General features: G+C 48.7%; 1 protein-coding gene across 1 annotated transcript in view; it reads right to left on the bottom strand.

Annotated features, from left to right (window-relative positions):
- LOC121441958 (putative histone-lysine N-methyltransferase PRDM6) overlaps nt 1-13629 on the bottom strand; it is a 102303-nt gene extending 88674 nt beyond the window's left edge. Inside the window, exons 1-3 of the mRNA XM_041643385.1 lie at nt 13599-13629; nt 12727-13342; nt 4345-4652 (exon numbers count right to left, since the gene is read on the bottom strand). Of these exons, the coding sequence (XP_041499319.1) occupies nt 4345-4652; nt 12727-13324 (906 nt within the window). The 5' untranslated portion in view covers nt 13325-13342; nt 13599-13629. The remainder of the gene's footprint in view (nt 1-4344; nt 4653-12726; nt 13343-13598) is intronic.
- Nucleotides 13630-17829: the final 4200 nt, after the last annotated feature.

The following is a 17829-nucleotide window of genomic DNA, read 5'->3' as shown; positions in this document are numbered from 1 at the left end:
TATACAGCTAGACTAATTTCTCTCAAGGGGAAAAAAGAGCACATTAATAACCAAGATGATGTTTTCATAAATGTTGGAATCAAATGTGCCTTTTCACTTCCTCATCAGAGAACACATTAGGATAGTTATCTCACTCCCATCTATAAGACATAACTGTGGAGAGTCTGCTCTCTCTGAATGATTTCTGCCCAATACATCTAAATAGAACTAAAGCCTGTGTCCACATTGGGTTAGAATAAATGCATATAGCTATAGGGCCACTTAGTGTTTTCTGTAATGGTTTTGTTTCAAGTATCTAAACTTGTCACTTTTTAAAACACATTAAAATTCGAATCCCAAAAGTAACTGGCCAAATAGAAAAAAGTAATTTGGATTTTGTCTTTTAAATTTGGCTTTAACTTGCTAATCTCTTTCCACTGGAAAAAAATTAATAACCTTAGATCATTGGATACAGGGAGAATTGAAGAAAAGACAAGCTCTCCTCATAAATGCCTGAAGATTCAAATCGCGTAGAACGGTAGCATAAGATGGTGTCTAACTCCTTTAAGCTGCTGTATTCTGCATCGCTGGGATCATACACAGTGAAAACGCTAACCTAGAACATGACGGCATGCTTACAAACGAATTCTCCATGGCAATGTGCAGCAAACATTTAAAAGTTCTCCTACGAATAAAATGAAGCTTTTAATGAGTGATCTAAAAGACTACCTAGGTGTGAATCTGTTTGCTTCTCTCCTAACCCTTCCTGTGCACAACTGCTGAGACAGAGCCAGCCACACAGTGAACTGTAAACTGAAACAAAGATCCACCATCCACTCAGAAAGAGGAGTAGGGGAAATTAGCAATCCATTTACTGTACCCAAATAAAGATAAGCTACCCCGGTGAGATCTATCCGGAACGGAGAATTGAACTCTAGGTATGAAGACATTTCTTCAAAATATACTAAGAAAAAAAGACTAGGAAGAAGAATGTTTACGGTTGATTTTTAAAATGAAGAGTCATGATTCACTTTCTTGAAATTCTGCTGTAGAATTTGTATCTTAGAAAATGTCTAAGATAATATTTATGTGAATATTTTGTGAGTCATCAAAACCGCTGTGAAGCCTTTCCTGGGAAGATCTGTGGGGTAGTCCAGTCATGGACACTACCGGAAATAAACAATGATTCAACTTTTTCAGGATAGAAGGCAAACTTAAATTTTAAAAGGCAATTCAATATTTATACTTGCCTATTATTAAAAATTACTTGATTCAAATGTCTCATAAATCATGATACTTAAATTTTTAAATGATAATTTATTCATTTTTTTAATATTTTGTTTTGGTAAGACAGGGTCTCAAACAGCCTCTTCTGTCTTCAAACTTCCTTCCTATGTAGCTAAGGCTGACTTTGAATGCCTGATCCCTCTCCACCTCCCACAAAATGGCCTAATTTTATACAGTAACGAGGATCAAACTCGGGAAATCACACACGCGAGGCAAGCACTCTAACAACTCAGCTACATTCCCAGCCATTCATATTTCATATCTTAAAAGTAATTATACTAATGAAAGTCTAGGCCCTATTTTAAAAAGGGTCCTGTCACCACAAATGGTCACTGCCACTAAAGCACCCCAGTCAGGAACAAATTTTTACCACCTCTCAGGAGATATTTTACATGGTTGAAATTTTAATATCCCTTCAGCCCCACCCCGCAAATGAGAGTCATTCTAATTATTATTAGAGAGGAATGATAAAATAGATTAATTATGTTCTGAACTAGGAGTGGGAGCCTATAGATAGATCATTCAAGCACAAACCTAGTAGGTCAGTTAACACCAAGAACTTAACTTTATACATCTTCCTAATACACACAAGTCACATACCCTAAACAAGAGGTGAAACTCCCTTTAAATCCATGGAAGTATCAAGAAAAGAAAGCAGTCTTATTATTATGACAGAATTATTTCCCCCACCATGTACTAATCAAAAGTGTAACAAAGAAGTTTCATGGCTTTCCTCGTTAATATGTATTGCTGACGTCTGTCTGTGTAGTGGCTTCAGACCAACAGCCCAATCACTCAAAGCCTTCTAGAAAAAAAAAATGAACTATGGGAATTTTTTTCGCATTTATGGCTTTGTTCTCCAAAGTCTAAAAATAGACAAGCCTCAGAGGGCGGGATCAGTCCGGTTTCACATTTTCAGATAGAAAAAAATCTGTATTGGACCACAAACCACCGCTTTGCGGGTTTCCCTGGGAAGCATCGGCAGACATTTAACAATGTGATATTAGAGTCTTTAATAACACCACTGGAGCATGAAGAGTGCATGGACAGACTTTCTAAACGTGAAGCACCGGAGGTTACAACTGAACTATTGAGGAAAAAAAAAAAAAGAAGAAGAAAGCAAGCAACGAGGAAGGGCGTCAAAGCCAGGTGTTCTCATTGTGTTCTACTTGTCCATTCTGCTAGGCAGTTTCATCCCAGACCACTGACTTCCTCCTGCCTGTTCTGGACCTTAAATTTCTGAATGTTTCCTGTTGGTTTTGGTTTTTTAAGAAAAGCCTCATTTGGTGACATAAATATGTCCACCCCTGACCCCCTCGCTCAGGGACTCCATCCAGAAAGACAAAAATGTTCAACTGCTTTCCAACAACTGTTTAGGAGTGATCAGGACACTGGAAGCCCGGATCCAGGACTCTGTGGATAAGTACAGAGTGGGCAGCCCTTGGGTTACCCTGTCCTCACCTCCGAGGGACATTCCTCCTCCATCAAGGGAGACTTTGCAAACACAGGCCTCAGTCCCCTGACCCCAGCAGTCACGTGAGGCTTCTGGACAGTAACTGTTACAACACTCTCTCCAGTCCCTAACACAAAGCTGGTCAACGGGATCTCAGTAGACATGTAAATGGATTATTAAGTTTTATGTAGTGAGTTGGGACAGTTCACCACAAAAATGATCACACTGGCAAGCCACTGAGCCATGTGTAACCAGAAAGCATACTGTTGCCGAAATAGCCCCATACTGAAGTCCTAGGGTCCTCTTGTACAATAAGGCCCCAACAATAAGACTCTGACTTCTTTACTTTTCCCTTCCTTCCTTATTTTTTTGTTTGCTTGTTTTGAGACAGGGTTTCTCTGTGTAACAACCTCATCTGTCCTAGAACTTGCTGTTGTAGACCAGGCTGGTCTCGAACTCACAGAGATCCACCTGCCTCTGCCTCCTGAGTGCTGGGATTAAACGTGTGCACCTCCACTACCACCCAGCTAACTCTTTCTGATGACTCTGACCGGGCTGCAGATTTACAGCATCTACAATTATGGCCTCTAGTAGTTAGTCTTTCAAAACTAGTTCTCCATGAGTGGAGTAGCTAAAATCAGCCAAAGGATTCTTTACAATTATGGCCTCTAGTAGTTAGTCTTTCAAAACTAGTTCTCCATGAGTGGAGTAGCTAAAATCAGCCAAAGGATTATCTGATTATAATCCTCTATCTTTCAGGAGTGGACCTCAGTGATCAAGCAGGAAGCTCTGGTCAGAATTTTTCAGATACGATATTTTTAAATCATAGTCCAGATTACCTTATAACAAAATGCTGTTTTCTCATGCTTTGATTATCTACCTCGTTGAAAGTTGTATAGTTTCACTTTGTCAGAAGGGAAACCAAATTTTTAAGTTTTGATTTACAATATAACTCATAAAGGGGTTTGGAGACTTTCAAAGTTCTAGACTTTCAAAAGTTCTATTTTGGTCTCTCACAGTCAGCATTTACCCACCCACCCCCCCCAAAAAAAGAAAAAATGTTTTAGATGACCTAGAATTGGCCCCAAATTTGCTATGTAAGTTAGGGTGACCTTGAACTTCTGACTTTCTTACCCCCACCTCCCCGTGCTAGGGTTACAGGTGTTCACAATCTTTCCAGTTAAGTAGCATCAAGGACCAGGTGTTCCTTCTTATTAAGCAAGCGAGCACTTTTCCTTAACACTGCAAGCTTGTTTTCATCTGAGAAATTACCCGACTGTCCCCTCTCTGTTTTTGTGGCTCCAGGCACAGAAAAGAGCTGGGAACCTGGCATTCAGGTCACCTAGCTCTAATAGTAACTCTACCTCCTCCTAGGCTGTTTTCTCTTTTCTTCAAGATTGACAGGCCTAGGGGCTAATCCTTCCCAGTTTGAACACAAGCAGGTTAAGGTGGCTCCGATTTCTGCAACCCACAGACCCCTCACTGCCGGAACTTCAGAAGCCAGCCCTCCACAGAAGAGGGGAACTCAGTCCCCTAAACGTCAGTAGGGGCAGAGGATGGGGTTTGGGCTTCTGCCCAGGGCCCAGGCTTCAGGGCAAGGTGTTCAGCTAGCTAGGGCAGCTTACCTCCCAGAGGTGCTGCGTGTTCCTCACGGCGCCGGTCTGCACTTTCTCCGGGGGCAGGAGCACGCCCTGGAAGGGCCCAATCCAGGTGCCCTGCTGGATCCTCTGCGCAGCACAGATGCCATACGCCAGGCCGGGCACAGTGCTGGTGCACAGGCACACCTCCCGGGGCAGGTCCCGCAACCACTCAGGCAGTTCCGGCGGGGGTGCAGCGGCCGCAGCGCTGCTGGTGCCCACAAGCCGGCGCAAAGAGTGCAATGGCCCATGCATGGGGCACTCCCCGTTGCGGTTGTCCGCACACATGTCGCAACCTGTGGGAGACACCAGGGAAGGAGAGAAAGGAGCGTGTTAACCCGGTCTCTTTTTTCGCGGGTGGGTGAGGGGGGTGGGAGACGATCCTCGGGTAAACTCCCTAACTGCAGCAGACAAACCACCTGTTGAGGAGACACCAGAGAAGGGCGCCGAGGCCACAGGTTGTCGGAAAGGAACTCGCACCGCACCCTGGGAACCTGCAACTCAAACATGCCTGCTGGGATCAACTAAGGGCTTCATTGTTGAGTTTGCATAGCCAGGTGTGCTTTCCAGGCTCCTAACGCTTGCACCTTTTGCTTCCGGTTCAAGTTGCCTACATTTAAGCTTTTCTTCTCTAACCCTCACCGGTTCCTATGCCTTCGCCCTCCCCCAGCAAACCTCAGGGTTTGCTTATCCTTGCATCCTCCAGAAGTCTGCTTCTTGTCCAACCGGTTATCTCAGATAGTCGCCTGAGTATTTGGTTCTGCTCTTGGGCTATCAAAGCGGGAGTGACAGGTACAAACGCTGGACTCCACAGCTTCCAACTCTGTCGCCAGAGCGCAAGCCCCAGTCCCCGCCCTCTGGGAGCTGCGCCCCTACTCTCGGTCCAGCGCCCACCCCAGGGACTCCAGTCTTCTAGGATAAGTGGGAACTAGGAGACAGTGGGGGTGTCGGTAGTGAGTGTACATGCAAGTTCTTCCCAGAGGCCAAACCAGATAAGAAATTTAAGGATCAAGGTCTCTAATGATCGGGGTAATGATTCGATGAGCAGCCTAGAAGGCTGAGCCCAGGTTAAATAAGATCGTCTCATTTAGTGACGCTGTTGCGGAAGCTGTTCCTAACTTACTCCAGAGAAGACAGCTCACACTCGCGGGGATTCCTACCCTCCAGGCATGCCTCTCCAGAACACCCAATGTTGTTTGGTTCGAACTGGGCGGAAAGGGCTAGGCGGACAGGAGAAGCTAGGCTTTCAGCGACCATGCTGTCGGAATCGCAGAGCCTAAGGGTTATTAATGGGCTTGGCGGAGCCACTGTGTCTACTCCCTGGTGCAGCTAGCCTGCTCAGAGGACTCCTGCCTGCGCAACTCCGCCTCCTGAGTTCAGCCTCCCTGGGGGCCCTCAGGGTCCTCCTGCAGCTGAGCTCTGTGGCACTGCCCCTGGAACCTGGTGCTGCTGCACTGGGTGAGATGGTAAGAACCCGTATCAGGGTACCTGAGTTGCCCTTGGGGCTTCTTGGCACCTGCCCCCTGCCTCCATGGCAGCTAGCCTTCCCAGATACTCCAAATGTGCCATGTCTGCGCTGAAACTACAGAACCATCCCAGATATTCATGACAACGCAAATCAGTAAAGAATTTTCCACACAGAACCTTCCTCCACAACCCAGAATGGAGCGAGAACCCTTGTCACGCTGATTGCTTGATAAGAATGGTTGACTGCGTGAACATCCCATATCTCACTGGAGGTTCCAGTCAACTGTGTCCTGCCACTGTAGGAGTGAGGAGATCTGCTGGTTGTGACTTCTTAGCAGCTATCCCCCAGCTTTCTATGAGAAGCAACATCCTGTTTCTGCAGGTATGCCTTCCTTAACTCAACAGCAACACGGGCTAATGTGAGAACTCTTCAAGGCTTTGACCCTAAGGCCTAGATGAGAGGATACTGACACTCATTCATACGTCAATTCAGGAACAAATATTCCATTCATCCTCTCATACTGTTACTTGTGGACAACAACGAACAAAATCAAGATATTGTAGAAACAAAACGACAGCAACTCTTATCCCTGAAGACCTTCTGTGTGCCTTGCAGCAAACTGCTACTCTCTCTATGTACCCCAATTCCCATTTTGCAGAGGAAGCAAAAGACATTTCGGGGAGCATTGGAACAGGACCAAGAGCCAAGAAACTGGAAAGAGACAGTGCAAAGATTTCCATCTCAGTCTGCCTGAGCCCGGAAGGCTTCAAAAGCAGAGATTCAGGAAGACTAATGAAAGCCAGGAGAATTTTATACACCATCTCATGACTCAATCAATAGAACTGAAAGAGTTTACTGATGTAACCATTTGGGGGCCTCGAGAAGAACTCCAATAGAGTTATAGGGAAGGCTCTCTCTTGGACTTGAGGAAGCTAAGTACAACAATAGGGAAATACATAGCCACTATCCATAATTTTTAATGTGCCTGACATTGCAGACGCATTAAAATGACCTTTCACCACCTGAACAAAAAAATAGTTTTTTTTTAAAAATGACAATAAAAAAGGCGATGTGCCCATGAAAATAAATATAAATCACCTCAGGGAATGCTTAACTGATTATTTCTTTCTGGTTCATTCAAGTAAGTAAAGAGTGAGAAGGAAAAAAAAAAAAACATGTATTACGCACAACCTAAGAGCCCGTGCCAAAAATCCTATCAGCTTCCCAGTTCTATCTGTGCAGCGTCACATCGCCCACGTGGATAAAACAGATTAGAAGCAATTAACTGCAGCCACTGCTCCGCAGAAAAGAAGTGCACGTCAATAATATTTGGAGTGAATGACAGCTAACGCTTGTCTAACTCCCGCTTCCATGGTTGGGTCTTGTTTTTCTCCACAGCATACTTCCAAAGTATCACTTTGTGAAGTTCTGAAGAACTGAGGCTCCCCCAAATCTAGAAGACTAAATCCTAAATTCACGGAAAAGTAGCCAAGCCCAGCCCATGCTAATTAGTTCACTTAATATGAGCCTTAATAAAAAAATGTAAAAATATTCCTTTCAGAAGAGTTGACCAATCGCCGTCAAAATAAAGTTATGTAAAACCTCCAACATTTCTACCGCACAAAATCCCTCGGACTGAAGACATTTCTTTCTAACCTGTCTCAGAGTCCCAGGGGAGCCTGGGGAAGTTTTGAACAAGAAACTTTTTTCTCAGGATTGACAAATAGTCCCAAGTTGGCAAACAATGCTTTCTAGCTGGTGAGCCACAGACACCCATATAAAAAGGTTTGAAGGAGAAGCCAGCTAGATCCTCAGACTGCTCCCCACACCGCATTCCAGCCTTTAAAACCAGGGGTTTCAGCACAAGATTACAGTTATTATTCACAAGATGATGTGATTGTCACTTTAGGGTACAGAATTATGGCGATCTAGGTCTCTCTTGAGCACATCTGCCAGGGGTCCATGAGGAAGGCTGTGGGCTACCAGCTTGCCAAAGCAGGCCTTCTGGGTGGAGAGAGATCCTTCACTCCCATTCCACCTCCTTCCTACTGTGGGAATGCTTTCAAGTGCACGCACTATTTTCACCCTATTTAAATGAACCCTATATTCAGAGCAAAGGAGCAAAACAGGCCACGCGACAATTTCCTAACGTTTCTCTTTTCATTCTGGGAAAGGTGAAACATAAAGCCCTTCAGGGTTTTTGCTGTCTGCTGAAGAACTGAAAAGCAAGTGTGGGTGTCGGTAGGACTCTGTCTACCAAACTTTGCCTGGGATCACCTCCTCTTTTGCTGTGCACAGTCCCTCCTACTCTCACATCCTTCTCTTAAGGAAACCGCAGAGTAACTTGGGAGCCCGCTGAGCCGGTGTCGCTTTGGCTGTAAATCCTTCTGGGCAGCGGCAGTCGGGGTCGCAGACCTCGGTCCCATAGGCCAAGCCCTGAGGGGCCGGGACGCATTGATCGGTCCCGGGAGTGCCACCTTCTGGCAACCGGAGTTCAAAGCCCCCAGGGGAAGACAAAGTGGGTTGAGGGTCCTAGGGCAGCCCAGGCGTGCAGGCCAGGAGGCTCACTCTTGAGTTACTTTCCAGGGCTCCATCACGTCCTGCCTTTCCTTGTGCAGGACCTGTGTGGACAAAGAGTGATACCCTGCAGACTGGATGCCTTCGCCTGCGAAGGATTCGGTTTAAAGATCTCCCTCAGCTTTTAGCCACGAAGGACTGCCTATGTATTCTGAGGACCCAGCCGCAATGGACACCCACCAGGCCCGTCTACCCAGAATAGGGAATCGCCTCACCTCAACCATCCTCACCAACTCCAAAGTAAGTCTAGGCGGACCGAAACCTGGCAGCCGCCAGGAAAAAGGACCTTTTGTGGTGGCCCAGCTCACAGGGATGCGCTGGGGATTCTGCAGGGCTTTCTCAGCCTAGCCTGCTGACTTGGCCCAGGGACCAATGAAAGAGACAAAGAGGGAGGAAAAGAGGGAGAGGGAGGGAGAATATGTGGATTTTTATTTGTCTCCTGGTGACTGTATTAATAAATTAAATGAGAACGCCAAGGTGTGAGGGCGAGAGAATATTGCACAGAGATAAACCTGGCTGCCCTCTGCCCCTGCGAGGCCGCCATATACAAGGCAGAGATGATGAATAGGGGCAGAGAGAGGAGATCGAAGCAGGTCTGGGCTGGCTCCACTCTCTCCTACAAAACTATAGGGCAATTAATTGTGGCTTGTCCCCTCATCCTTCATCTCCTGGTGGCACATATCGATGGAGATTACTGCTGATGGACCATTTTATCACCTTAAATAAACAGTCACCACCTCGTCTAACCTCTATCTAATATATGGTTCTATGTTCAGTTTCAGGGCTCTGGATAAAGAATGATGTAAAATAGCTAAATCATGTGTGTTATGAGGTGGGGCTGGGAAGGCACACAACACGTGAGAAAAAAGAAAAATAGAACAATATAAAAAGGCCTCACACCAACGCTGAAGTCCCTCCCCCAGGGGATCAGGTCTGAAATCTATAATAAATCGCTTGCTGGTCATTAACAGCCAGATTCTCTGGATGGGAGTGGAGCAGAGGGTGTGTCTCCTTGGCACTACAATCCTGCTAGCAGGTTCTCAAGAAGCACCCCAACAAAGAAGTGAGGGGAGATTCAGATAAAGTCGGAACCCAGGACACTCCCCAGTTCCCCACATCCTCCAGCACTAACTCCCTGCAACCCCACCGAAGCCGATCCTTCGCTATTCCCAGTCCCTTCCCTCACACCTTTGAGAGTGTCACTCCCTGCAGGGAAGTCTGCAACCCTGCTTCCACACCCACCGTTCCCCAAACGGTTCCCTGCCTAGCAAGGCTTTTCTAAATCAGAAGGGTCAGAGAGCACCCCCATATAGCTAAGGTGTAGGTTGACCCAACTCTATGCCTAGACAGCAGAACAGGTTCATTTCCAGCCGCCATCTCGGTATGACGCCAGCTATCTTCACAAGATTAAGAAACGCTAACTTCACATCCTCGGGGCAAGCCCAGTAACTACATCCCACCATCCTCCAGGAGGACTGACTAGGTCTCAGGAAAAAAACGCATCAGCTACCCAGAACTTGAGAAGAGGCCACTGGGAAAGAGCCCCAGGGATAGGGCAACCTAGCAGCAAAGAAGGGCTCTGTGTGTTGCCTGACACAGCACTTGACTTTTAAGAGAGCAGCAGCAGAGCCTAGAGAGCTTGGGTGGACCGGGGACCTCAATCACTCGCAGGCAGTTCAATAATAGGAACCTACTGAAGGACCTCACTTGGGCTAATTTGCGTTCAGCGTGTTTGAAAATCTGCTAGGAAAGAACTACAAGCGTATTTGCTGTGGCCTCTGCTATCCACGCTGAGCAATGGTGGCCTGCCTTACTAATCACCGCAGAAGGGGAGAAATGAGGAGGAGCTTTTTTGCCTAGTAAGAACTAGTAAGAGAACTCACTTGATACACTTTTAATGCAAAGTCACAACATGATGCTTTGCTGAATGATCACTTCATGAAAAATTATAGAGAGAAATACTCGTGAGGAAATTAAAATTACTTCCTTCAGTCCCCTTCCTCCCTCCCCCCCCACACACGTCTCCTCTCCTCACCCCTCCGCATGCAGAACAGAAATGAGGGGAAGCTTTTGTTTTCTGTCTTTCAAGGGGCCAAAAACACCAACTCCACAAGCACCTGGGAAAGTTTTAAGTCTTTGCATTTGGGGTTTGTTTGAAATGACTCCTTAGATTAAACCCAGTCACTGCTCCTCTTTAAAACACACCATACAATGCATGACTTTAAGAGTCCCAAGTTTACTTGCCCAGGACCAGAGGCCATTTCCCATTACCCACAGCTACTTTCCCTTTCTACTTTCCTCCCAACTGTACCTTTAATTAGCAAGCAAGTGAAGTGTAACAATCTAACTTCCTCTGTCCTCTCTCCTGCACTTTGAACATTGAATCAAACCATTTGACTCAAAAGAGTATACCAGACGATTAACAAAATAGCAATAAATAAAACCACAGATCATTCTCTCTAACAGGGGGTGGGGGAAGCTATCTAGATCACAAACTGGTTCATACCCATATGTCAATTAGTAATCTGTCCTAATTCTTTCTCTGATTGGTGGATGTTTTCTCTAGTAAAAATACCTTAAGTCTCACTACTACCCTGTAAAAATCACACACAACACAACACAAAGCCAGAGTTAGTATCCTTTCCAACCCAGATTTCTTACAGAGAAGTAACTGCAAGTTTGATAAGGTGTTCCCAATCTGCAATGATTATATTTTGCTTAGCAGTAAGAACTACTGCCAAGTTTTCTATTTCACACTTTAAAAAGAACGGGTTGTAAGACAACATCTGGAAGGAATTCACGAGGAAACACACATCTTTGAACTCGATTAAGACAATGCAATTTTATAAAATGGTCTGAAATCCCAAAATATGCTAGTCTTTTTGTTAAATGCACCCCAAAATTGGAATTTCAGCTCTTAAAGCAATATTTTACCCTTAGACACCAGAAAGGAAATGGTAAACACAACTGCTTTTTTGGTTAGCAATTGCTATCTCTATGACAATAAGTATTTCAAGAAGAGCGATAAGCCTCGATGCCCATAGTTTTCTTTCTTTGTTGTTGTTGTTTACCAAAGCAACAGCTTAGAAAACTTTAAATTACTATTCTAATTATATCGTTTCGTTTTGGTGAGAAATCAAGAACTTTTTGGTGTGACAGGCATTCTGCAGGGAGCAATTTATTAAAATAGAAGTAAACATTTGGCATCTACTTTTCTTATACAGAAACCAAATGAAGAATGGATTGAAGAAAACCGATGCACGAATGCTACTCTCAATGTAACTCTCACCCAGTTGCGTTAAGTCTTTAGAAAGTCTAATTAACGCATTTGTCAAAAACCTTAGGTGTTAACATACCGTAATTTTTGAAAATACCGAGTAGAGATGCGCATCAAAACACATTCTTGATCCTTCACTGAGGATTTTGTTTCAAAATATCAGACTATAACTGTGCTTAGGAAGCGTTTGGAATTATGAATACAGAAAGTTTGGGGAAGTTCAGATAGGTAGCTAATCATTTCACCGTTTACTTAAGGAAGAGGTATGTTCCTTTATGAAATTGCCATCACTGTTAACTTTTTTTTAAAAAAAACCTGTTTTTGTTAAAAACGAATAAAGCAACATTGGTTGCAAACATCCGCAGGATCAAGGATTGCTGGGAAATGCGGGATCCGCAACGAAAGACACTGTCCTGACACTGGAAATTTTCTTCTCATTTTGTGGGCTCCCCCTTTTTTCTTTAGCGCCTAAATAAATGGTAGCCCTACTTTTAATACCTACCTGTAGGAAGAAACTGACCTATTGTTTCAAAAAAGAAAAAGAAAGAAAAACAAGACCTCGATAATCACGGGGCCCGAAAATGAGCTGCCACCGTTAACTCCAAAGGTGGAATAAAGACCGAGAAGCAAACCTCAGTGTCCATGCTTCCTTGGAAACACCGAGAGTCCCTCCCTCGCTCCGATCAGGATAGGCTGGGTCTACCTTTGCAATCTGGACCGCCAGCTGCCTGTACCCGCCTGGCCCTGAACACTGGGCTTCTGGAGGGCAGAGGGCCACTGGGGTGGCAAAACCTTGTGACTCTGAAGCGGGGGGGTCCAAAGAGAGCGGAGGGGCAGAAGCCCAAGGTGACTCCGGGCACCCGTCTCTTCTCAGACTCCAGAAAAGTTATGCCACAGTGATGTGGGTAGCGCGGGTCAGCGCCCTGGACCAAGATTCCCCCACCCTTCACCCGTGTCATTCTCCTGGGACCCTACCGGCCTCCTCCACCATTGCCGGCTGTCGCCCTCGCCGGGACAGAGCGGGCGAGCTAGGGCTGCGGCTACGTACGGTTGTTGGGGTCGCTGGTGTGCTGGTTGAGCGGGATGATTTCCATGCGCTGCTGGCCGTACAGGTAATAGTCCAGCTCCTCGGCGCTGCAGCGGAAACGCGGGACGCCACGGCCATCCCCGGCGCTGCTGCCGCCGCCACCGCACTTAGCCGGCCCGGGGCCCGTGGAGGCGCCCAGACACAGGTCCTTTGGGGGCAGCGGCTCCGCGGCCACCGCTGCAGCAGCTAGAGGCGCGAACACCGGCATCTGGGCCACCGGCAGGGCGGAGAGACCCGCCAGCGCGGCGGCGGCAGCGGCGGCGGCGGCGCAGGAGGAGGCAGAAGAGGCGGAGGTGGAGGAGGGAGCCGGGGTGGACGAGACGGACGAGAGCGAGGCGGGCCGTGGCCGCAGGCCGTCCGGAGGAGGCTCGGCGCGCTCCGGAGGCGGCGGAGGCGCTGGCGGCTGCAGGGGTTGGGGTGCGCCAAGGGGAAGCGTAGTTCCGCTGCCTTTGAGCGGGCCGCCGCCACCTCCGTGTGGAAAGAGTTGCTGCCAGTGCTGCAGGTAGGCTGGGTCCACTTTGAGGAAGGCCGAGCCACCGGGGTCCCCCGGCTTCAGCATGTCCGACTGAGCTTCGAGCTGGGGGAGCAGAGGAGAGCAGGGAGGAGCGCAGCGTGAGCGAGACCCTGGCCTGGACTAGAGGGGCGTGCGGGAGGACCGCGGGGACCTGGGTGGAGCACTAGAGCCCCACTCAGCTCCGGCAGCACCGCTCGCGGCCGCGGCCCCCGCTTCCCAACTCCACCCGGGCGCAAAGTTTACTCGGAAGCCGCGGTGCGGCGCAGAGGTGGCTGTGTGCACCGCGCGCCGCCTCGCAGCCTGCGATCCCAGCTCCTACCCTGCTAAACTGGGACCCCAAGACCCGGGGCTTTCCGGCACAAATCTAGGCAGGACGTCGCCCCCGCCCTCAGCCAGCGCCCTGGAGCCAACCCCAGGAGAAGTGGCGCAGCGCCGGAGCCGTGCTGGCCCCAGGCGCCGGGAGGCGGGACAGTCTCGCCCCCCGCCCCCTGCCCCAGACCTCCAACCTCTCGGTGCGAGGGGCCCACGACTCAGTGTCCTAGTCCTGCCCCGCCGTACCTGGGAACGGAGAACGGCGGCCGGTACTAGCTTCCCCGCGGTCCGGAGGCCGGAGAGTGGGAGCCCCGGGCGAGCTACATGACCCCAAGGCTGAGGAGGTGGAGAGCCTTAGAGACCCGAAGCCGGGAACCCTCCCGGGATGCCAGCAAAAGCCGTCAAAGCCCGCCGAGGCCCGCGGAGGGCGCAAGAGCAGCTCCGCTGAGCGCCGGAGCGCTGGAGGATGCCGGACTGAGCCGCCTCTGGCAGCAGCGCTCGGCAGCTTCGAAGCTTCGGCTCTGCTCTGGCAGCCCCCCGGCTGGACACGTGGGTTTTACGACAGCACCAAATACATGTGTGTGCGTTCGTGTAAGTGTGTGCGTGTGTGTGTGTGTGTGTGTGTGTGCGCGCGCGCGCGCGCGCGCGCGTGTATGGGGAGAAGGGTTAGGAGAGAAGGGAGTTGGGGAAAAGGAGGAAGGGAGGACGGGAGGGAGAGAGGAGAAAGAGAAGAAGAGAAGAGGAAAGCAAAGAAGAGAGCTGAGCAGAGGACAAGAGGAGAGAGGAGGGGAGGAAAGGAAAAGGAAGGGAGGGGAAAGAAGAAGAGAGGAGAAGAGAGGAAAGAGAAGAAAGAGAGAGCAGGCCAAAGGGGCTTAGGGGAGGGGAGCGGGAAGAAGGAAGTTCAAACTGGGCTGGACCCGCAGACACCCTATGCGTCTGCGCCTCTCCTGCACAGACACCTTTGTTGTTATACACACACACTATTTTTTTTAATTTATTTTTTGACATGCTGTCTCCGACTTGTTTGTTGTCTTTCTTCTGTCCGCACTGTGTCTTTTCTAAGAGCAGGCGCAATGCATAATGCCGAAAGCACTGGAAAATCACAAACCAGGCAGGCACCTCTGGGTCAGCTGGTGTCTGTTGTGGAAGCAGAGCACACCGTGGAGGAGGGGGGCGTAGACCTAGTCCCCTGAGCGAGTTTGCTTTTTAGCCGGGTTCAGATTTTCCTGGAATGCTGTTGGGTGCCAGAGTTGACTCGCCCGCCAAGCAATCCCTAACATAAATCCTCGGGAGAGAAAAGTTGGGGGGCGAGGCGGGGCACGCTGTGGGCTGGCATAAAATCTTCAGTCTGCAGCCCGAGCCGAGCAGGAGGGCTTGGGAGCCAGAGTCTCCAAAGGACAAGCCGGTCCTAACCAGGATTCCCTCCTGGCCAGGGTAGAGAGGAAGCTGCAAAGGAGCCTGCACCCAGAGCACAAGCATCCTCATTCCAGGCTTGCCTTCCAGGATTCTCCGCTTTTGCATCACGGCACCTGGAGCCTTACCAGTGTCTATGGAGTTACACCTATGCCTTAGCTGCTCCTGAAACCTGCCAGGTCCTGGGAAGTCAAATACGAGCTTCTTAATTGAATTCTAGCGTTAGTGGTACAGGAGGCAAGCGCAGCCACCCTACCGTGCCATCTCCCCGAGTTTTGAGCCTCAGCAGCTCCACCATGCGTGACCTGGGCTCCACCCATTAGGCACTCGCCACAAACTCTTGGCTTTCTGGCATTCATTGCGCTCAGTGGCAGAGGACAGGGACAAACTGTGTGAAACTGGCCAACTCCGGGGCTTTCTCCTGGCCAGGGTTCTGTCCACACCTTAAAGGAGGGGAGGGGAATGGCATTTATCTTTCCGCAAACAACCCAATTTATTTAACAGTCACTATTCCCAACAAGTAATCTCCATTCTTTCCTAATTTCTGCTCGTTTCGTTTTCTCTTCCCACCACTCATTTTGTCCGAGCCTGGGAATCGCGCTGTTTAGACTTTGTCCGGGTCTCACGCAGAACGCCTCCCTCCTGGTTGGAGCCGAGTTGGACCGAAAATGTTTTGACTGGCGTCGTTATGACAAGGTCATCCGTCATCCCTGGATAGATTGATAGCACCCAAGTCTGAGGCAAGCACCACGAGGGAAAACGCACTGAGTTGTAAACCCCGAGGCTAACCAGGCAGTCTTCGAAGACTTCAGACAACTCCCCGGAGAAGAGGATGAAGTTCCAGGCCCCTTTCTATTAATCTGTGTCCAGAATTGCTGTGGCTGATGGGACCCCGGGAGACACAGCAAACTCCTTCTCACATCCCCCTAGTTCACTGCAGAGAGACCTGTCTCTGCGAGAAGCAGGGAGGTGGAAGTCTGGACACGGACCAAAGCAGGCTCTCTCCTAGAGTGTGGTCCCCAGAAAGAAAAGTGCCAAAGAATCACAACCCTCTTTCTTCCCTAGAAAATATCAAGAGGCCTCCTTCCACTCACACTGTGGCTAGAGACATGGGCAGGACGCCCCTGCTCACGTTCATCCCAGAAAAATAAGCTGCGGACATGGGAACACTTAGTGTATCTAGCAACCATGCCTACAAGGCATTATTAACCCCCATATTGCATACAAACGGTGATCAGAAGGTTCTGAAAGGTGGGGCCACTAGTGAAGTATGGAGGTCCATTTGTACCCTGCTCAGTGGGCAGCCAAGTGTGTTTCTCACGACTTTAGTCCGGTCTCTACTCATTACACCGAGCCTGGACTGGAGGTGGTGGGGTGTCAGTGGAGAGGCCTGAGGAGTCGAGGGAGGGTCAGGTATTAGGCAAATAGGCAGATGAGGTGGGGAAAGGCCCTCTCTTCCATTATGCCTGCTGTAGACTACCTGACTGGTCATGTTTGAGGACAGCCCCGCAGTAGCCTCTGCCAGGCATTCCAGAGGTACTCGATCAGGCCTAGGTACCAGAGGACATAGGAAACTTCCTTGAAGGAGGAAGACACAGTTACTGCCCAGAGGGCTGGAAACAAATGAGAAGGTCTCCAGGGGAGTGTCTACAGCCTGAGCATCCCCAGTGACTCTGTGGCAGGTCCAAGGCGCTGACTGTGGCCAAGGTCAGCTAGGTCCTTTGCAGGTTGGGTGCAGTAAAAACACCGGCAAAGTCGCTTTGTTACCCCGGCTGACCCCTGACCCTCATAGCCTTGGTCAGCCTAGAACATCTTGGGGTTTTTAGAAAGTAAGCCAACTGACGGTAGGGGTGTGTGCTCCTCAGTTCCGTTGCCTTCTCTTGCTACTTACAAAATGGGGAAACAAATCACTCTGACCACTTAGGAAGCGATCAAACCTGCATAAAAATCCATTGCTCCCAAATCGATGGGTGAATATTTGCTGGGAATTTGTTCCAGAGGAATAAGAAGTGAGAGTGTATTCGATGCAAAAGGGGGACACGGTAGTGTTTTTCTTCATTGATTAATGACCTCTAAAATAAAACAAGTAGGAAGAGGAGTCGGGATCGATAAATTAACTGCCCCAATTTATCATTTCTCCAGGATTTTTCCCCCGAAAATTTTCCCCTAGGAAGCCCATTGTACCCTTAACTGAGCAGAGGAAAATGGAGCCAGCGGCAAAGCAGGAAGCCAGTGGTTGAGGGGTACGAAAACAAGAAGGTGGTCTATCTATACAGAAGACTCCCCATCTGACTTCATTTGACATACAATTTAAAAAGTTTGCCTTCCGTATTAATTACTTTTTTTCTTGGTGGGGGAGGGAAACAAATGGCTGTCACCTTTGACAGGACTCCAATAAGAGATTCAACTGGCTCTCCATTCTGCCCTGGGTGCTCCTGTTTCTAGGTTTAAGGTCACGGGTGGCTGAGTTAATAATTCATTAATATAGACATTTATTCAGAAGGTTTTTCTGAGATCTGCCCTCCCTACCTCCTCTTGGAGATTTATTTTCTGGAGAAGTGGATGGGGGAGGGGGCTCTGGTGAAAGAAGGGACTGGAGAAAAGAATGGGGCTCTGGACATGCTGATGAGCCATCCTGATGGGTTGGTTCCTTCAGCTTGCCCCCCAATTCCTGGCCAAAACTGTTTGAAAATGTGTCATCCTTAGGACAGGCAGTCTGGCCTCTAGTGGCGCTTTCTCCCAGCTCGACATATGTCTGGGGAAACTCCTTCCCTCATAATTTAAGGTCTGAGTGAGGATGTCTCAGAAAGGACCCTGGAGTTAGA

Source organism: Microtus oregoni, unplaced genomic scaffold (assembly GCF_018167655.1).
Source record: "Microtus oregoni isolate MIOR12 unplaced genomic scaffold, Mior012 000085F_ref0000168, whole genome shotgun sequence".
In the NCBI taxonomy this organism is placed as follows: domain Eukaryota; kingdom Metazoa; phylum Chordata; class Mammalia; order Rodentia; family Cricetidae; genus Microtus; species Microtus oregoni.
The sequence above is the reverse complement of the archived record's forward strand: the minus strand, read 5'-3'. Positions and strand labels throughout refer to the sequence as shown.